The sequence below is a fragment of the Anser anser genome, assembly GCF_964211835.1.
Source record: "Anser anser genome assembly, chromosome: 8".
In the NCBI taxonomy this organism is placed as follows: domain Eukaryota; kingdom Metazoa; phylum Chordata; class Aves; order Anseriformes; family Anatidae; genus Anser; species Anser anser.
Window position 1 is genome coordinate 28,558,691 of NC_139728.1, and position 22,021 is coordinate 28,580,711.

A 22,021-nucleotide genomic window follows, 5' to 3' on the forward strand; every position below is an offset into this window, starting at 1 on the left:
TACAGTGCTTCTACGAAGCATGATCTTAATTCCATCACCTAATTTGTTAAACCACACAAACATGGAAATTCTTGCATATTTTTTTCTTTAAAGGGATACCTGGCACTAAAGAAAGACTAGAACATTCATATTTTTTTCTGGCATCCAGTATAGGAATTTTAAATTGACCGTAAGTCCATTCTTCTCTGTGCTTGCAATATTTGCATGTTTATTTTCTTCAAGTATTGCAGTATAATTCAAGTATCAGGAAAGGGAAAGACAAATATTTTAGAGTTGTTAGAACTGCCTGAAAGAGTTCATTACAGTTTAGAACAGTGGTGAACTCCACCCTTCTGGTTCAACCGTCACCTTTCACAGTGTTTAGTGCAAGGCAAGCTCGGGCATTACCCGGCTTACCTGGGAGGGTTCGCTCTGTCCCTGAGAGCGCTGAGGATGTTCATTCCCAGATTAAGTTGTTTTTAAGATTTAAATGAATGTAAAAACCATTGATGTCCACCTTCCTTGTGTAATAAGATCTAAGCATCTGAAATGAGAACCATAACATATTTTTTTTTTAGCTACTCTTCCAAGAAACCTGTTTGTTGATTTATTTGATTGTTGTAACAAGGCAAAGTGGGGATTCATTTTGTCCAGTCACTTCTCTTTTACAGTGGCAGCAGTACTTGTTTCTGAGGGGAAAAAGGAGGGAGGGATCCTAGAACTGACAAAAATGTGTTCACTTTCTAGTGGAGGGAAGTTCTTTTTTAATCATGCTTGAGTAGTGAGGGTTATATTCCCTTGTATTATTGATCTCTGTTGTTATGATTGGGACTAGTGTAAACATCCATATATCTAGTCATCTTTTTTTTCCTTAAGGTTTTGGTCCCAATAATGCCCATATCCTTTTTCAATGATATGATCGCATGTTTTGTTTGAATGCCTTGATTGCTGCATTTTGAGGAGTAATAAGCCTGCACACCTGACTTATATACTCTGTAGCCTTCCTTATTTTCTGTATTCATCTCCCCACTGAAGTAAATAGTCTGTTTTTTTCCATTTCTACTTTATGGAAAGTTATCTATGCTTTTACTCACCTCTCTGACCCATTTCAGAACTGCTTGTGGTCCTACTTTGTGGGGTTCTCTTTGTTTGGCTTGTGCAAACACACAGCAATCCAAAGGTTGGTGTTGATCTTGCCTTTTGTGATTTACTCAGAAGTTTACCCTTTGTTTTACATGAATGCAGTTCCAAATGACTGTAAACCAGAATCTTTTTTATTTTTACTATCAAATGTACTCTAGAAGTAGGCACACTGATACTGTCATGGAAAAGATTAAAATACAAACATACAGTGTAGCATGTGATGCATGTGAAATGAGCCATCTTGCTTCTCCTATAATTTAAATGCCTTGCATTAAAATCTAACTATCAGAAATGTTCTTAAAAAAATGATATTAGGGACTGTAAGTTTTGACCAAATGTACCTTGTATTTCGGAATGACTTTTGATTTTAAGAATATAAATTGACTGACCTGATTTTTGTGACAGGAGGTAAAAACACACCTCATTGCCTGTGCAGGAATCCCTAACATGCATTTTTGATTCCCATCCACATGGCAGCCAAATCCTGTCATCCTAACTCGAACATGGTTTGAAGGTGTTTTGCCTGAATACAGGAGGGCTCAGTATTGTAGTTGGGAGTGTGAAATTTGATCGGTCTCCATCAAAATATAGTTACTAAAACTTTCTTTTATTTCAGCACTCTTGGCAATTTCCCTGCTTCTGTTCTGGTTTCACTTAGTCTTTGGCTACAAGTGCATGACAGCCTGGGTTCCAGTTCAGCACAGTCGTTCAGCACATGCCTGCCTAAGCTGGTAAAAGCTCCATTAACTCTACTGACGTTTCTTCAAGACTTAATATTCATACGTATATTTGTCATGTGAAATTAGAATCTCAACACTTAAAACGTTAGGAATAGATATGTTATTTACTCATGAATTAGTAAAATCTGTCTCTATAGCAAACTAGAGAAGAGAATTCTGGAAAATATTCCTTTTTCAAAATATCAGTGTTAGGGTTGTAGGGTGTGTTTGTTGTTGTGGTGGTTTTTTGCTTGTTTTATGTTGTTGTTGTTTTTTCCCCGTGAGTCTAATTCTGCACAATTTTATGAAAAAGCATACACCACATCATGAAGAGTAGCATCGCTCACGTGGAGACTTGTAGTACCAGCCACTATGTAGAGTAGCAGTGTTTGCACTGCTGATGGCCAGACATTGCCCTCAGCATCATGTTGCACTTTACAAACCACTGGAAAAGTCCAAAATACCTCCTAAGTCCTTATATTCCATGAAGATGGATGTTGGTGATGCATTTCCCACATCTACTTTTCATATGGTAGAAGGATAAAGTGTCATGGAGCTAAGAACTGCAACCTTCCCGTACCCTGCTGGTGCCAATTCTGTTGAATAATTATCTGTTATAATACAGCAAAGAGAGACGAGGATGCATGTGGCCATGGGAGGACCGGTGGCTGCAGCACCAGCTGGTACCGACAGATGTGCTTGGTGATGCACGTGTGGATGGGTGAGTAGTGGTGTGCTGCCCTTATTGGATTAGGAGAAATTAATGTTGCTGTAAGGGAGTAATTTTGCTCTATCAAAAACCACAGAGTAGTAAGGGAGCTGGTCTGAAAACTGACTTCCTTTTTCTTGGTAACTTGTAGCCTTTGCTTAATCTTTTGACTAACGTCATTGAATGTCTGGTGAAGCCTTGAAGTATGGTAAATTTGCCTTTGGAATTTTAGACTTCAAAGGAAAGCTGTATACTGGCTCTGTGTACCAGTACTTTCAGGTTTAATTGTGTAATAGTTTTAAATGTCTGAAAAGGGTAACAGGAGAAGAGATTTATTTCAACTAAGAGTTTGTATTTAGAAATATATTTACTTACTATTGCAGTTTGGTTTGCTTGAAATACTGATGTTGAAAAGTATATTTTTTCTGAATCTGTTGAACTGAAACACTGCTGATGTTGCATAATGGCAGGAGGTCTGTCCAGAAGGCAGACTGCTGGACTGGACTGTCTAGATGCATGGGCTTTATTTCCAGTTTTGCTTTTCATTTGCATTGTTGTTTTTGGATGACTTTTTATAACCTCTCTTTTGCTTATTAAAGTTTTAAAACTTAAAGTGGTGAAGAAATGGAGTTGTTTCTACATACCCACTTCTTTTTACTCTCATATTTAAAGATTTAGACTGTAGCCATGCATGGGAAGATTGTTAAGATGTTCAGCATCATGGTATCTGAATGGTGTCTTTTCCTATGTCACTGGACCAAGTCTCAGGATTCAAGACTCCTTTTAGGGGTCCGACTGAGATTTGCTCTTTGACCCTTGGCCAAGTCTGTCAATTTCTTTTTCCTCCATTTGCCATCTTTTGAGGGAATGGATTAATATTTCCAGTCCCACATGCTATGTCTGATTTGTCTAGACAATACATTTTTGTGTCTAGGACTGTGTCTCATTATGTGTTTTTCAACAATGCTGAAGACAATGGGCTTGAATCTTGGTTGGGTGTCTGTAATGTAATACAGAATGAAATTAATAAAAAAGCAGGCAGTCTGCTGACTGTTTGCTTCCCCTTGCCTCATGACGTGGTGAGGCGTATGTGGGTGGATAAAATATTCTTATTTTGTAATTTCTGGTCCAACTCAACATGTTTAGCTAAATGCATCCCTGGTATGAACCTGCCAAAATTACTGGATATACACAAGGGATTAATCTGACTTGCCGTGCTGTGTTTGAGATGGGTGTTTCCCTTCAGGTCTGATGACATAACTTCTTCTAGGAAAATTGAATTTAAAAGTCTAAGGCTTTAAGTCTTTTGATAGCGTATTCCTAAAGAGAAACACTTCTTTTTTTTTAAGTTGGACACTGTTACAAGTAGTAAAAGAAATATCTTCTCATTTTAGTTAGTTAACTAGTTCTCAGTTTAGTTTAGTTAACAGATTCACCTTCTGTTTTATGACTTTTTTAACATTTGCAGTGTTTGAAGCATTTATCTATATTTTTTAAAGAGAGATTTAAATAGATTGCAGCAAACAAATACAGACGTACATCCTCCCAGTCCTAAATAAATATCTGTATGTATATAAAGGTGTGTGTGTGTGCTTTCAGATTTCTGGCAAGATGTACAAAAGTTACCTTTTTAAGATATCTTATCCAGTGAAGGTTTTTTTTTAGGGGGGCTGATCCTTAGAGTGTGAGTGTCACAGAAGTGCTTTCCCCAACAATGTGTCATTAAGTTTGAAGTATATCTGTGTAATACAACATCAATCTCGTACCTCTTCTGGAGCACAGAAAACATCTACACTTTATATTTCTCAAGAGACTTCTGTGCCCATTACGGTGGTAATTGGAGGTCACTCTTCACTCTGGCGGGGTTGGTCAGTTGATAGCACAATTTAAAGGACTTTGCTGATTCTAAACCTTATGCTGCTATGTAGTCCTTGAAAATGATCCTATTGTTCTGTGTGTTTTTTTTTTTTTCCTTTCAGAGTGGCATCCAGTGTTTAAATATAACATGGAATCTTGTCAGGGAGTGGCTGTAATCAGAGGAGATTAATTATAGATGTGGGTGTAGAAAATTGCAGATGTGAATTGTATTTTTCAGGCAATAAAATCCTTCCCTTTAAGTAAGCAACATATTTGCTTAGAAAATTCTGTAATTTAAAAAGCCAATCAAAACCTCCTAAGAGTTGCAACACGAACACCAAGTCCTACAGTGGGGTTTGAGTTAATTACTCTTTTCTCCCCTGTACAGAAATAATCGTTTGGTTTACAAATGGAAAGACTTTCTTTCCTGCTCACTTGTATTCTGGTTGTTCCTAAGGGCTGTGAGTGGGACTTCTGCGTGCATGGACGTTTGTGTGCGCTCAGAGTCCTGCTTCTACGTGCTGCATCCTGACACAAGGCCTGAGAGCCCGTGGTAAGACATCTGCCTTGAAACGCCTCCTCTCACTGAGGTCCTGGAAAAGTCTGCAAGGAAACAATGTTATGGTTCTCCAAGCAATTTTCTAGTATTTTCTTCCTGGATGTTGTAGGAGACTTCTGATACTGAAATGGCGCTGGCTGGCAGGCAGGCGCAGAGGTTGTATTTGTGCATTGCTTCCAGGAGCGCGGCCTTTGCCAGAGCCGGAGCTCCTGCTTCGTGCTGGAGAAAAGCAGCCGTAGCCATATCTGGTGTTTTGCCTGCCTTGGGACAGCTGCCCTTGGAGGCACAGGGGCCAGTTGTGTGCTTAGTAGTGTAGGTTTCCCCGAGCAGTGATGACGTCTGAGCTAATACCTCAGAAACTCCAGAGAGGGACTCTCCATTTCACCCCAGTGGAAACTGGACCAAACCCGTCGTCCATTACCCTAACCCTAACCCTAACCCTGTGCATTTCCACTTCTGACACAATAAGTTTTCAAATCCTGGTGTAATGGCTGTGTTTGTTGGTCAGAGATTTGAAAGGATCCCGGTCCCTCCAGGGCTGTGGTGTAGCTGCTATTCCCTAAGAGCCCTCCTCTTACATAAAGCAGTACGTTACTCTTCCATGGACTGCGCTTTGCCAGGAAGATTTATGGTGGAGGAAGGGAGACAGACCTGTTTTGCATTTTTAAATGAAAGTTATGCCACCAGTCCAGTGAGACTTCTGACTTTTCCAGATGTGAGGCCAACAGAGCTGCTGAATAAAAGTTCACTTTTTTTTTTTTTTTTTTAATCAAACTTTAGTCTCATCAGTTGTGAAGGAATCTCTTAGGACCATACAAGTACACTGAGCCAGCAACATTAAGAAAAAGATGGAGGGCATATAATACGTCTTAGTTGAAATTCAAACAAATACTTTCAATACATATTTTAAAGCAAAGCCTGTGCAAAAACAGTAAAACACAAGACTAAAAAAGAATTTGGCTTGAAAGTGTAAGGGAAGGTCTTATTATCATCAAATACCAGTATCTGAATTAGTTTCAACGTATCCAGCTAAGAGGTCATGAGCTGTTCACTGTTCTTTGGGTTGGTGATTTTTGTGGATTTGTAGCTTTTACCAAACTTCCACACTTGCAGTAAAACGCGGCCTTTTCTAACGACCCTTTTTTAAAACTGAAGAGCTGCTTCCTGAGACTCAGTTTTCCTCATGGACAATTCAATGCTGAAGATGTTTAAAGTGAGATAATGAAAACTTGTTAAAGAAAGGAAGATTGAAATAATTTCGGGAACATGAACTCTTGAAGGTTGAGATGTGGAGTTAAATCCTACTTCACACGTGACTCATGACAAAATCGCCATTGACCTCACTGTTAGCAAATGCTGGCTTTTTATTACATCATGCAGAAAGAAGTTTTATATATATATATATAATTTTTTTTTTCTTGTGCAGTTTTTGTGAAGATTTCAAACAGTGGAGAGAACTTTGGTTTTGCTGTGATATTTAAAGAATTTTTAAAGTCTAAATGGCAAACAGACTACTTTTTATTAATATAAATGTGATCCAGAGCATAGAAAGAATGAAGTTAGTAGAACTGGTATTGCTGATTACCATGATGTCCTTGCTGCTGTTCTTGCCTGGGTTTAAATCCTTAGAGATGAAAAAGCTGGACGGGGAGGCCTCTGAGTGCAACTGGAATGTGTCTGCTAGTTGTCCCGAACCGGCTTCTCCACCTGTCTTTTTGTTTGGCATGTTTAATGTTTTGTTAGAAGCAAACCCTTGTCAGGCAACAGTCACGTTGCACTGCTGTACTAAGACAATGGGGTTGGTCAAGCAGGAATTTCATAGGGTTTAGGTCAAAGGCATGAATAATAAAACGTAGCGTGTTGTAAATATTAGGAACTCGGGATTTGCACAGTTAAGTGGAAGGAACAGACCCTGACAGGTTTCAGTTTGTGTACATGCAATTAAAGAGCTGTTGAATAGGTGAAATGAGTAAAATGCAGACAGCACATGTGAAATGGAGCACACCCAGATTTACTTGGCCCTGTGGTTTAAAACTAATCTGCCCGGGAGATCTACGGTAGTAACTGAGTGACAACAGGTGCAGCTCTTCTTACACTGCTGTGAACTCAACCCACAGCTCTTTGATTCTTTTTAGCCAACACTTAACATGGGCAGCATCTCATACATTTTATACGCTCCAAGAGTAAATGACTAGGTGTCACATTTTTTCTCCTATTACCGAGAAGCGTTCCCTTAGGACAAATTACCCTCTTCTTTTCCTGTTTCCCCCCAAGCAGCCAAATACGTCAGGTAGGCGGAGACATTGGTGTGACAGGTACAACAGTGGTGTATATGTAACTAAGAATCTGGTTCTATTTAAAAGGTCCAGTATTGACATATATGACATCAGCTATAATGGAGCAGAAAATAGTTGCCTGTTTTCCTATTGTTTTATGATAATCTCTGCTATATTTTAGGATTTTGCAGCGCCAATGCCCAGTTCTGCTTAATATAAACCTTGGATAGTGAGCGTATGTGTGCTATGTCTTAATTTTTTGCCTGGAACATTTTTGTGAAAAACCACAGTCAGATCTGTGACGGAGTGTTGAATTGCTCATTTTTGTAAAAAGCCTCAAGACTGGGATGCATAATTTGGGAGGACATTGACAGCTTGGTCCAGATGTCTGCATGTGGAGAAGTTCATTTGAGCAGAACCTAAGCCCTGGATTTCAGTTTGAATTTGAAATCTGCTTTAAATTTAAAGTTTGCAGAACAAATGAAAAAACATATTTGATGTTGTGATGGTCACACTCCATTGTTTCAGGTCTCCTTCTTGCTTTCAGAACCTCATACAGCTTTCTTAGTTCTTGATTGTCTGTGGCTTTAAATAAATCTGGCCAACAGAAACTTTCTGCAGAAAGTTACTTTATCCTACTGCACACTATTCCTTTTGGGACCTTGCAGTACTTTATCCTAGCTTCTGCAGGGCTTAGCGTTGGGTACAGTCCTCAGCAGGTGCAGTTGGTTTTAGTTCATCACCACCAAGTCTCTCTCAATATGAGACCAGGATGCAGGGGCATTTTTCATTAAAGTGCTCCATTTAACACATTTTGTGTTGAAACCCTTTTATTGTTTAATGATGCCTGCAAAATTAATTGCATTAATTAGTTTGAATTCATTTCTGACCCGTTATGATGAATGAAGCAGATCCCTTTGCTTTGGAATCAAGAGCAAAGCTTCCATTCACTTCAGGATGGTCAAGACAGGGTATCTGTCTTTAAAGCTGGCAGCCAATGCACTTTCCAGGCTAACTGGTATTGTACCAACCATCTTGAATGGAAAATTTATGTATAAATTCCTTATGGGATCACTTTTCAGGGAGAAACTGTTTCTTGCAAATCTTCTTGTTAAGAAGACTTTTCAGTTAACCTATAACCCAAATTCGGATGACATCTAGAAGACCACTGCAATTATAGAACGTGGCCCAAAATGTATTTTGTTGTCAAAGACAGCAAGTGTTCTCTCTGCGAAGAAAGCTTGGGCAACTTTTCAGTAGGTAATATTAAAGTTGTGCAGAAGGTTTTTTATGACCTTTATTTTTTAAATACATTTGCATGCAGATAACTAAGACCGTAAAGTCTTTCCCATTTTTCTGTAAGTGTATCTAATTTCATTCTCTCCAAGGAGCACAACAGAGTGCGAGAAAATATTCAGAATGGGAAGACAATGGGGGCAGAGCCTGTATCAACCAACTTGGAGCACACACTGATCATGCCAGAATGCTGTCTGGAAAGAAACATTTGCCCTCACCAACCTTCAAAAGGTTAGGCATCAAGAGCAACTAGACTCATGGCCAAAGCAACTCAGGTGCTCAGTCATTGAAGACACTGAAACTCATGTTTTTTTTTTATGAGGGCATACTGAGATTCTGGTCATACAGGACTTCACATTCGCAGCCAGTTCTCAGCAAGAGATGTGCAAGAACTCAAAGCTAGACTGTAACAGAAAGGATTGTGTAATAAGCTGTGCCCAGCCAAATCTAATTTGTAATGAATTTTAGGGATTTTTTTTCTTGAGGTTCTTGGATGCAAGGAGGATCGTATCGCTCTTTGTAGACTTAAAATTTGTAAGAAACTCTAAACATAATCATATTCCTGTTGAAAATATGGTTTAAATTAAAGTTTTCAATTTGAAAGTGTTGCTTTTCAGTGGGAGTATGCTGAGCAAAATGTTTTGTTCTGCACAGAGAAAGGAAATCTTTAATTTCATTGTATTTGGAGTGTGCTTGAAGAAAAGAGTTCGAATTCATTGTCTGTCAGCCTGGCTAGATACGGCCTGTGTTACTGATGGGTTCTGCTCCTTGTCTTCTGAAGCCCTGTGTGAGATGAGGCAGTCAGGAGAGGATTGTGTCCTGGATTATTGCCTATCAGCTGAGCACTGTTGAACCCAGCAGACTCTGGTGGTGAAGTATGGGGGGCACTGGCTTCTACGCACCTGGTTCATCCAGGATCGACTGCTGCAAGCCTGTCGTTTATGACCAAATAATTGAGGTAGCACAGCCAAATAATCAGGAAAAAAATGAATATGATAGAATGAACATCAGTACTTTGACTGTTTAATGTCTGTGCTTCATCTCATAAAACTTAGGAGTTGCTAAATAAATGCTTTGGTTCCTCAACTTCCTCTTTACTGGCCAGTCTCTTTGGATCCAGATTTCCCAAGGTACCGTTTGAGCTATCAGTTCCTCAGGGTGATACGTTGAAGGGGGATTGGAAATAAAACTGATATGCATCTGTGCCATTGTATTCAAAGGTGAAGAAACATGAATAAGCTATTCTTTCTTCATGTGTATGCAGCTCTCTAGGTTATACAGATCTAGCAACTGTGTATAATCATTAAAGCACCTTATCAGGTGGTTGGCAGACCAACACATCTAGGTTCTTTTGAACCATGTCGTAAAGTTTATCTGTTGTTACAGACGTCTCAAATCCTTTAACTGAGTTTCTTGATCTGTTATCTAAGAGAGCAGAATGCCCTTCTGCATTACAGTACTTTCTCTTAGATACTAAAGATTTGTGTAAAGCTATATTATTTAATTAAACATATACTTTTTCTGTGGCAAATAAGTAGCATCAAGGGTGGAATAGGGACCTTAAATCCCAGAGAAACACAAATGCTTGTATGGCATTTATGAAAAAAGAGTTTTGAGGTTCTTGTTGTGGCCATGAAAATGAAAACCTAGTGGCATGAGATAGATTGTAGCTAAGATTTGCGGTTGGCCTTCATATCAAAACCTTCCACTTATATAGATATGCCAGCTGATTCATTTGGGACGACGTACCCTTCCCAGTTCATATTTTCTATATTGTATTAAAAAATCATCTAGAAATCAGCTATTTATCTTTTTTCTGTAAGCACTTTGCATTTATAAGTCTATACAGACAGGATGAAAACTCTTACGGGCTCGCTTTTATAAGTTCAGCAACACCCAGTAAGAAAACTCCAATAAGCTGGAATTCAGTGGATGGGGCCAGTCTGCCTGTCCCCTGTTCACACCGTTTCAGTGAGCCTATATGTAATATAATTATGTAACATATGTATATATGTGTATATGTATGTAATATATGTAATGAGGTGCTGGTGAGAGTGAGCTGCACGGAAGAACTGGCCCCTGTTTGTTTAAAACCTGCTCTTTGGAGTCTTGCAGAGCAGTTTATCTTTGGATAAGCACAGAGACTCAGAGGGAGTTGCTTTGTGGTCTTTGAAAGTGCGAAGCCGTGACATTTAGCTGTCATCCTTAGAGCATTTTTCAGGGTGTGGTAACAGTTCATAGCATTGATCTAATTAGAAAAATACATGTTCAGTTCTGATGATAAATTGTTATGATTCGATATTTACCATATTTGCAAAAACTTAATGCATTATTGTTTCACTCTTTATGTCTAAATTTTTCCTAAAAAGTCATGAAATAATCTCTCATTGAAATTGTGTCTTCATTTTTCTTTTAAATGAGATGTTTGAGCTCATTTGGGGAAAATATTCATTTTTTTCCCCAGTATTTTCTTCAGCATAGAATTTATTTATTCACCCAGTTTTTGTCAAAGGTTCTAATTAGATTTCTGTGTTTGGCTTTTAAATCCTTGGACATTGGAATTTCTTATATCAACATTATCATTGCTATAGCTACAGTCATATGTTTTTCTGTTTTCCAACCAGACACTGAACTGTAATTGTCTGATCTATTCCTAAACTGCTTTAAAAAAAAGTGGGGGGAGGGAAGAGGAGGAGGCAGACTTCAACACTGTTTGAACTGCAACCCTGAAATAATCTCCACCGTATTTTTAAGGCTCTAAATAGCTATCTCCATAAGTTTTTTTCCAAGACAGGTAATATTAACAAGATAGATCTTATTAACAATAAGATTTGCTTCTTGCAAAGAGAAGGCAATGCACCTTTTTAAGCAATGGGAATGTCAATGAACAGCAGAAGTCCTCTGGTTGAAAAAAAAAAAAAAAAAAAAAAGTAACTCCAGAAGAACAGAATGAAGGAAAATGTGATGCATTTATGCATTTAAAATACACATTTCTGTCCTGGAATGAGAAAATGGGAGGATACGGAGTCCGTATAATTGCATGATCTTTTCTGCTCAGTGTCAGACAAGAGGATATAGACTGAGAACAGTGTCCTTAGCTGTCGATGATCTTTAAGGTCCCTTCCAATCCAAGCCGTTCTATGATTCTGTAATCCTGCCCTTACTTCTGCATCCTTGGTTCTCATTGTAAACCCCCAAAACATGGTGAATCTGAGTTGCAGAAGTTTTCTAGCTGTGAGGAAAGTCTCTTTCTACAGCTCATTTGGCTGTATGATGTGTACAGTATCAGTGTCTAGAAGCTGCAGTTTTCATTTGCAGCTAATAAATAAAAATAGCTTCTCTTCTGTTCTGTTTGCTGATTTCTTTCCTTGTTTCTGTTATTAGGGTTTTAGTGGAGGAGAGGTATGCACTGTCGCATCGTTTGTAGGGTATTTCTATCAGATGAGTAGGAAGCTGTGCCAGGGGTGTTTGTTGAATTTGAAAGCAGCAGACTCCATTCTCTTAGCAACCTCCTTTTCAAGGGGAGAGAGATAATGTCTTACATGTTTATTGCATACTTTTCTGATACAGCTGTAAAATAAGAAGCCCTCCTTTGCCTAGATAGGAGAAGTACAATGGCATCTTTACTAGCAGATGTTTTGTCTCTCCGTTTGACTGCACAGTTCGTGTTTTGAGTATCTAGTTGGGTTTGAATGTGCCTACAGGTATGGGTTCTAGGTGCTGACATACATGGCTTACTTCAGACACCTCTCTAAACTCCGTTGCTGTCTTATTTTTAAGTTTTCTGAACGCAGCAGTCTTCCAGCATTTGTACATTGTATGTGGTGGGGTCGTTGTCCGGGGCTGGTTTTCCTGGGTGTTATGGTAATGTAACAATATGTAATGCAATGAAACTTTTAGTTTAGTTCTCCTTCCTTAGGTCCCTAGGTAGTTCATGTAGTAAAAAAGGAAGGGTTTGCTTTAACTCAGAAAATATTCTTTGTACAGAGGATTTTTGTGTTAGTTTTACTAAAACATCTGAACATTTTCTTACAAAACTGCAAGAATAAGTTCAGATGCTTTAGTAAAATTCAGTTTGTGCTGAAGATGCTTATTGAGATTATAAAATCCTAATAAAAAGTATACATCTGTGAAAGTACACCTTAGCTGAAAATGAGTCATAAATGAGTTATCTTGTAAGATACCAAAGAATTAATCCCTTAAAGGGGCTTTTCTCCTCAAGAACAGTTATGATGTTGTGTTTCTTTGAGATGCATCACAGCTGTCTTGTGCTTGGTGGTTCAACAGTATTCTGAAGATTAAAGATAGCTGAAGTTTTCAGTAGTAGTTAACATTATTAATACCTTCTACTTTACTGACTTTTCAAGCACAGTTAAATACTGATGTTCTGAGATGGTTCTTAGTGTTCAGACAGACAACGGTTGGTTAAATACTAAATCTTCAATAACATTATTCATGTTTTGGGGCAAATGGGAGGTTGGGCATATGGGTCACTTTAGGAGGGGAAAAAAAATCTGTTCCAATAGAGTTTGTGCACATGCTGTTGTGTTTTGTTTATATTCTGCTCCTGTGCTCTGCCCCTGTGATGCTTTACTGTCACAGTGAAGTTCACCCTCATCTTATCAGGAACGAGACCTGAAACAAGAGCTTAATGTTGCACTCACTTGCATCATGGCTAATGCTGTTTCAGCATGTCACTGGTCTGTCATCAGCTTCTTCTGAGATACAGACCTGATGATAGTGGTACTTGAACACATGCTATACAGAAGCTCTCGTAGTTGCATGTGATTGTGCTCGTACACATTCACCTGATAAAGGCATTTTGTACCTGCAGGTATTGAGGCAGTGCTATTTAATCTAATTATCAGGGCATACATCATGTCCTGCAACTTGTAATTCAGCTTGAACATAAGTAATAGAAGTTTTTTCTAAGGACATGCTGCATGCAAAACACTGCTATTTAGGTACAGCCTGGAGAGGCAGGAATCTTCCCCCGAGCTGCTTGCTGAAGAGCTGTAATGTTCTTGGTATACTGTCTTCTATGCATGTGCATGACCTGTTATTTGACTCCTTTATGCAATGAAGTGGCAAGACAATGAGCTGTTTTAGCAGGAAACAATCTTAAACATAAGGTCCTTTTAAGGTCATCTCAAGGCATACACTCGGAACAGTAACCAATTTTTGTTTTCAAGTTAGCATTATGCTTGGAACTTTGGAGCAGTCAATGAAGAGATCATTTTGCACAACTGTCTTTCTAGTCACAACTTTAAAATCATTTGTGTTAGTTTTCCTGATTTTTTTGCATATGTTGTTTCCTTTCAGGTCCCTCTGTACATTAGTGTGCAAGTGGACATACACTTCAGATGGAGGTTGGGATGACAGTTTCTGGAATATCATTGGTTTGGAAGATTTGGTGAAGGATAAGTATGAAAAAATAGGTATATTGGGGGGATTCTTTTATACACACACACACATATAAAGACCTTTAGCTATATTACTGTGATTGTCAGCAGGAGTGTGAAAGGCCTTGATGAATCTTCAGATGGGTTGATGACAAGGCTGGATACCTATAGGTAATAGTTTTCCTAAATACAGTTTTTTACTTGGCATTGTCATGGAAAATTGTTTTTCAATTTTGTATGTCCTCGCCTTTCATTGCTGCTCAGTCTCAAAAACAGAGAATTAAGTGGGGAGCCTCATCAATTGATTCTATGAAGGAAGCACTTCATATTGGTGTATTGGACGGCAAGCTACAAAAAAAAAATATATATATATATCTGCTACAATTAGCATGTTTTGTAACCTATACCAATCTCTTTTACAGTAATTTTCCAAAAATGTGCTACTTCTGCTTGTTAGTATCTTCATACTGTTTCTTCACTCTCTTAGAGCATAAGTTTAATTAGAATGGTAGCCTTGCTAATAGCAATTCCTACAGCAGATATTCATTAAAAGTCCATAATGTTAATATACCAGAAAATTTCCAGGATAACTTTATTAGACTTTCCCTGTTAAGTTAATGGACTTCTAATGGATGTCCTAAGCAGACATGTCATTAACAAGAATATTACCAGACATGAATTAAAATATGCTCATTCATCAAAGTTAATTATCTGAAATTTCCTTTGATTTTTTTTTTAATGTCTAGCACTTTGAACAAGTTTGTACAGCAGTTTAAATGCAGCAACATGAAAAAGAAATGGCAAAGGGAGGACTGTAGTGAAATGAAATATAAAGAAATCTATAAGCTATTCTGATCATCACAAAATGTACTATAAGCCATTTTCAGGTGTATCAGATAATTGTACTTGAAAGCTTCCTTTAATAGATTTCAGCATTTCCTCCTGCCACTGAAACAGCTTATGCAAAGGTCTAAAACCTACTAGAGCATAAAACTTTCAGCTTCCTGAGGTTTTTGTTTGAATACAATTCTTGTAACATCTATCACGTATGGCTTTTAGCAAATCTTCAACAATAAATTGAAGTAAGACTTGCAATAAATTCATGTTTTTACCAGAAAATTGAACATCTCAGCAGCGGATGGTCTTGTGGAATAGTATTTTTAAAATAAATTATTTATGAAGTGTAAGTTAAAGTTTTAATTCAATATTTATGCAATGTACTTCAAAGGCAGTGCAAAGCAATTTGCCATTTAAGTAACTAAACATACATGTTTCAAACGATGCAGTAGCCATTATAAAAAGGGCCTTTTGTAGTGATGGAAGCCTCATAAAAGTAATCTATATATGGCTCAAAATTTGGCAAGACAAAAACAATGAACTTCAAATACCAGGTTTACATTTAAAAAAAAATATTTACAAAACAAATCAGTAAATTAGCTTCTGTTGACAGGCACTTCTTGAAAGAAAAACAATAATTTCTCAGTTAATGGCAAAACATCTAGTTCCCTGGGCAATTGCATTGATTTTCAAGAAACTCCACATAGAATACACGGGTACATGTCGGCTGGAGCTGGAGGAACAGAATCTGACCTAGAGAATTACATCAAACTGTAGGCTAGAACTTGAACCTTCTGAAGAGTACATACTGTAATGCACCTTGAAAATTCACCTTTTTAGATCTTTGGGCTCATTATCTTAGGTGTATCTAAAGTATAAGATGCTTCTTGTTTTGTATAATAGCTCTGAAACCTGGCCTCAGGTATAATATATGGTTATTTCCGTGACCTATTTTTCTGACCTTGCCTTTTTTCAAAAAGGAAGCTGTTACATTCGTTATACTCAATTGCGATAAAATCTAAAAGCAGGACAGTGACCTTCATTCACATGTCTATGAAGAGGGAGTAAGGAGCTCCCTGTATGAATGTGGAAACCAGACAGCAACTACTCTTCCTTCAAGTTCAACTTCTGAGCTGTGCCTGTTAGTTTCTTGGTAGGATCCAGCCTCAGAAGGAGACAAAAAGACACCAGAACAAACCAACTCATTCCCAAGCTGCCCCACAAGTCTGAGGTCTGTGTTGTGTGCTGGGGAAGTGTTTTTTTAATCTGCCACCCCAAATCTTATCAGTGTCACTGTATGGGAGTGGTAACATCGTTCCAGTGAAAGTTGGGGTTTTTGTTTGGTTTAATGAGTGTTCAGTGTTACTTGACATGGTAAAGGCACTCTGAATGAGCTCAGCTTTTGTTTACTTGATTAAATTAATCAGGATAGTGTAGGTGCAGCTACCAGGGAAGTGCCAGTCACTCCAGCAGCACTGGTCGATCTGCAGCTAGAACTGTCTTGTATTTTGTGGAAGGAAGGCTCCTAGCAGCTCCAGAGGTGTCAGCAGTGGTGGTGAGGCAGCATCATTGCACAGACCTCCTCCCAGGAGTCCGCAGACACTCTACTGAGCACAGCAAACACAGGATTATGCTTTGCACAAACTCAGCCGAGGCTATATTTCTAATACCACTTCAGGGCACTGTCCCATGAAGTGAACAACCTCAGCTGCCGTTAACTTCAGCACATTAAACAAATTGCCTTCCTTTTGTATAAGTAACTCGTGTGTGCTTTCAGGAGGCATATAATAATGTGCTACACCCAACAGACCCGAATCCTCAGCAGTGCACTTGGCTGCCTTGCAGATTAAGGAGCCCAAAATTGACAGATAACCTTGGTAGGAGTAGGTTGGAGGGGAACTGTACATAGTCAAAAACTCCTCCTCAAATAAAAATAAAAACAAAACCCTAATAAGTCTGAAGTAATTCTTGTGGAATTTCCTTTTTTGTTCTCCTGTAGAGCTTGCCCAAGCCCACATGCCTCTGCTCAAGGTTTGTTTAGCTCGAATACAAGGATGGATTATAATGCCTGCACATTCCCATTGAAAAGAGAGATAATAGTATTTTTTTCCCATATCTGTCCTAAAAGATTAACAGCACTAGGCTCTGAATCATAATTTCGTTATAAACAAAGCAAAAATCACAAGATAAAATTAGCTGAGATTTTCTTGTTTTTAAAAACGAAAGTTTACCAATTAAAAATAGGCAGAAAAGCTGTGCATTTTTAAATCTCTAATTGAAATCAGTATTGTTTCCAATCAGACAGTGAATCTCTATGACTAGAGGGTTTTTTAAAGTAGCATTAGCTTTCATGACACTGAAAATATTTATGGAAATTACCTGAGAAAAACTTATTTAATGTAAAATTTTCTTTATTCTGATAAATACACTTTTAAACATCACTTTTAAAATGTCTTGCCCTTTAAAAATATATTTACTGTAATCAGAGCGCTGCTTGTGGTTCCAGGTAGTATGCTTCTCGTAGTTTCAGTTTAACTTAACATGTAACCTTGTTGATAAGGGTGACCCTCACTTCTGACCTTTTGCATCTTCCACAAACGTTTCCCACATCAAAGTGTGGGTTCACATATGAAAATTCCCAGGCCTTTGACATTCTGCATTTCTCAGAGCAGGCTAACCTTTCAGGGAATCCACATAAGAAGTTGTTTGTGGTCCCTTCTGTACATTGTGAATTTACCGAGCATTTTTGTGAAGGTAAAGATTTGTATCTGGAAATACTGAAAAATTTATTGATCTCATTAATTTGCCCACCGTGAGAGTAGATGATGGCTTGTATTCAAAACCACTGTGAAAATGCTGTGTACTACAAGCATTAGCATTTATCTGCTGTGGCGAAAGTGCATGATGAGTATCTCTTTGTGGTATTATAAAACCTAGAAAGACATTAACAATTCCGTTAAAATTTCATGTACTATAGACCTCTTAGGGTACCGAAGCGTGTTCCATTTGGAGGAAAATGCCTGATAAATTTCCACCACAACCCTCTACTTCAGGGGCTACTTAAGGGACCGAATAATGATTTTTTATTGAATGGTAATATTTTATGCCAGGTCCCATTTTTGTTGAATATGGCTCAATTTGTCTAAGAGAACATTGCAGGTACTGCAGGGTAGGTTTTAGCGTTCTTGTAGATTGTGTGTTGAAGGCTGAAATACTGATCCTTTATAAACAGCAGCTTGTTACCTTCTTTCATCTGTGATGGCACACTGATTTTATTTATTTATATATATATATATTAAATAGACATAATTCTTGGAAATACAGCCCTTCAACATAATGATTTTTCTAAACCCACTTTCCAGCCTTTCCTGAGTAGGAGTTTAGAGCCACATCCTCAAAAGCGAATAAATACATGGCTGATAATTATAAGATCTTTGTGAACATCTGAGGCAGAACTGAGGGAAGTATTTAGATTGCTTAAATCTCACAGGTTTTATGGAAATTTAGTGTCTGTCTTGAACTTAAGAGTACTTGAATTTAATATACTAATGAAAATAACTTGCACGTACAGATAGTGAGATTACAAGATCGGATTTTGTAGATGATTACCATTGCCAATCCTGTTCATAAAATTATAAAACATTCTTAAATTTATTTTTTTTCCTTAAACTTTCGCATCAGGTAGTCTGGAGATCAGTTTTATTCCCGTCTTCAAGCAGCACATCTCTGTCACTGTTTCTTGTCTCTGAACCTGTCATTTCTCTTTATTGGCTTTAGAGTAAGGCTGTTAGAATTCTTTCATGTTTGATTTTGACTTTGCAGGTGACGGTGGTGTAAGGAAGAACACCCTCTGGTCCTTCTACACCCCTCTACTTGAATTCCACTCTGGGTCTGCTACCCATGCTTCCTGCTTAGCCAGCCTCAGTAAGAATGCTTTCCCTTTTCCACAGGTTGCCTCAGTCGACCTCTAGAAGGGAATGGTCAGTCTATTAGTTCAGCTAATTTTCTATTCCAAGGCCTTTGATGCTAGATCCTCCAGTGTATATGAGGGATTTCCTTGAAGGCTGGGAGAGACAGATTTTTTCAGGTCAGCTTGTAACTGCCAGGTCTTCATAAAACCGGATTGTAACAATGAACTTCAAACACCATGCCATGCAAATAATAGAGAACAGTAAGAAAAAAGTTTCTCTTAAGTATGGAGTCCTTTTATCTTTCTTTTGTATTTTCCTATCCCAAATAAATTAAAACATGTTACAGTTTTGAACAAAATTAAAAGGATGAATCACAGGATATTTACACTTATATGCTGTCAGAATCCATGGAATTTACAAGTGAAGAGTGTTCCAAATATCCTAACATTTTTCTGGCTTCCTGTCATTTCAGCGTGTCCAAGAGCTGTAGCAACTGTGAAGGAGGTGAAACTGGCACAGTGCAAAGAGGTTTTAGGGTATCTTCTTCCTCAAAGCTTGAGGCATTATTTCATAATATATGATTCAGCAGTAAGATGTTAAAAATATTTTTTCTCAGAAAAGCAACATATTCTTGTGATGTTTTTTCTTCTTAATTTTGACATCACTGAATCATATGAATAGTTGAGGACTAAAAGGACCACCGAGAATCATGTAGTCCAGCCCCCCTGCTCAAAGCAGGGTCATCTACAGCAGGTCGCCCAGGGCTGTGTCCAATTGAGGTGGTTTTTTTTTGAGTATTTCCAAGGATGGAGACTCCAAAGTCTGTCTAGGCAACCTGTTTCCGTGTGTTCGCCACCCTTTCCCAGTAAACACATTTGTTCTTAAGGTTAAATGTAGTTTCCTCTATTTAAGCTTGTGGGCATTTCCTCTTGTCCTGTTGCTGGGTGGCACTGAGAAGAGTCTTGCGCTGTCATCTTTACTCCCTCCGATCAGATATTGATACACATTGATAAGATTTTCCTCCAGAGCCCTCTCATCACTGGGCTTAGTCTCAGCTCTCAAACTCTGCTTGTATGACATGCCTCTGTTGTCATTGGGGCCATTCTCTGGCCTTGCTCTCTTACATCCATGTTTCTCCAGTACTGTGGACACAGCAGTGCAGATGTGGTCTCACCAGTTCTGAGTAGGGAGCAAGGATCACCTCCATCAACCTGGTGATGCTCTTCCTAATACAGCCCAGGATGCTGTTGCCTTCGTTGCTGCAAGTGCACATTGCTGGCTTGTATTCGACGTGGTGCCTACCAGGAGCTCCAGGACCTTTTTTTTTTTTTTTGGTTGGTTTGTTTGTTTGTTTGTTGTGATTGTCAGCCTCCAGCCTGTCCTGGTGCATGGGGTTCTTCCACTGCAGTGCAGGACTTTGCATGCCCATTTCTTGAATTTCATAAATGTCCTGTCAGCTGAGTTCTCCACCTGAGATTTTCTTGCTCTTTCCAATAACTGCTCTTCAATAGGCTGGATTAAACTGCTTCAAAATGAATAAGACAGCTCAGGTTTATCTCAATGCCTTTCCTGGGTGATAATTTTTAATTCCTCTTCCACTCTAAGGAAGGGAACCATCAGTCATCCTCTTTATCATCAGGTTGGGTTCTGCTGGCAGACTGTACCTTTCCAGTTCTCCTCTCTTGTGCAAGAAGTGAGGAGTACTGTGCTGTGTTCTTTCATCTGCAGGCTTCATTGTAGGTTAGATGACTAGTATTAAAAGCTTAGAGCTTTCAAAAAATAAATTAATAATTTAAAACTACCCACTGTGGACTCCTAAACTTCTTCCTATTAAGTATGAAAACTAGGAGCTTTTTCTTTGAATTTTTGACTTTAATAGTCATAGGTGAAGCTTTGGCAGCCTTTGCGCCTGTTGTGATTGCTTAATATTTAAATCGGTTAGGTTGACATGCTTTCTCATACAATTCTTTATAAAAAAAAAAAAAAGGAAAGCAAAAGGAGGGGAAAAAAGAAAAAAACAAATTCAAAACATCCATTCCCAGAAAAGTTGTAGGTCATTTCTTCTTTTTACCTGGATCATCATCTCCCTGGTCGTGATTTGTTCATTGCCTATTTTTTGCTCAAGCCTCATGCTGAGATGATTTTTAAAACAGAGATGTCTGCTTTGAGTCAGGATTTATAAAACCAGAAGGGCTATTTCAAACAATTTGCTGACATCCTCTAAGTCAGAGGCTGTTGTACTTCCTAAAATTGATGTTTAAGTAGTTTAAAGTGTATCTTAGAACCAGTCTTGACTATAATTTTCTGTGACAGAGCCCACTTCAGACATAAAGGTTGTTGATTGTTTGTTGCTCTCATTGCTCAAAAGTAATGACTTAATTAAATAATTCTTTTTTCATCTAAATTTTAACTTCTTACTCTGGTCTGCCAGACTGTAGTGACATGCCTGACCTGCACAGACTGAAATTTTCTGCTAAAGAAAAACACTGAGCTACTCAAGGTTTTTCACCCAGACTCTTATGTGAACTGTCATACTTCTCAATCGCTATAATTGCTTTTTCAATTCATTTCTGAACCCTTTATAATGCATCAGTATCTTCTCAGTATGGGTATTAGAAGTGGATACCGTGTGAATGTGGTTGGGAATAAGACTGTACAAGTATCAGAAGCTTAGCAGAAAGATTCAAAAGCATTCTTTCGGTAACTGATCGGGTTATTTTTGGTCTGTCATTTCTTTCAGTTTTGAAAAGGGGTAATTATTTCTTCAAAGAGGAGATGTTATCATTTGAATTATACTAAAAAAAATACAGTAATAAAAAAACATTCTGTTATGTAGTAATCCATAATTAGTACAAGTTAAATTGCCTGTACAATCTAAGTGACGTATTGTACCAAACCAGAGTCTGATTACTTGCAACTCTGAAAGTACAGCAATAGTCACGTCATCTACACTGATGATGCTTGTTGAGGTACAGTATCTGGAGAGACTGTAAGGAATATTGTACTGTGAAGTGTCAGAAATGGAAATAATCAACATATTGAAGTTACTGTTTGCAAGCAGAAATATGAAGTAGGGCAGCTGAGTTTGGATGCAAATACTTTACACCTAGTTACGTAGCCATCTAAATACATGTACTGTACACCCATATGCATGTCAGTGTAGTGAGTAGCGAACGATGCATTATGAGGAATCTTCATTCTGCACTATTTCACTGAAATCTAGTAATGACAACCCAACCACGTCCATCAATGTGCATGCCTAATGATCCAGTGATGCAGAATGTTGTTTTTTCTTTTTCTTTTTCTTCTTTTTCTTTTGACCTTCAACCAGGA

General features: G+C 38.2%; 1 protein-coding gene across 21 annotated transcripts in view; it reads left to right on the top strand.

The window, feature by feature from the left end:
* The window catches only part of FGGY (FGGY carbohydrate kinase domain containing), a 305,857-nt gene that overhangs the window by 204,896 nt on the left and 78,940 nt on the right, over nt 1-22,021 (top strand). For 14 of the 21 annotated variants that reach the window (XM_083847626.1, XM_083847610.1, XM_083847628.1 and 11 more), the window contains 2 exons: nt 13,861-13,976; nt 18,600-18,701. The exons of 1 other annotated variant lie outside the window; for it this stretch is intronic. In XM_083847626.1, the coding sequence (XP_083703752.1) occupies nt 13,861-13,976; nt 18,600-18,701 (218 nt within the window). Of the gene's footprint in view, nt 1-8,611; nt 8,770-13,860; nt 13,977-18,599; nt 18,702-22,021 lie in introns of those variants that run through there. 6 more of the 21 variants (XM_083847616.1, XM_083847615.1, XM_083847627.1 and 3 more) reach the window with 3 other exon arrangements.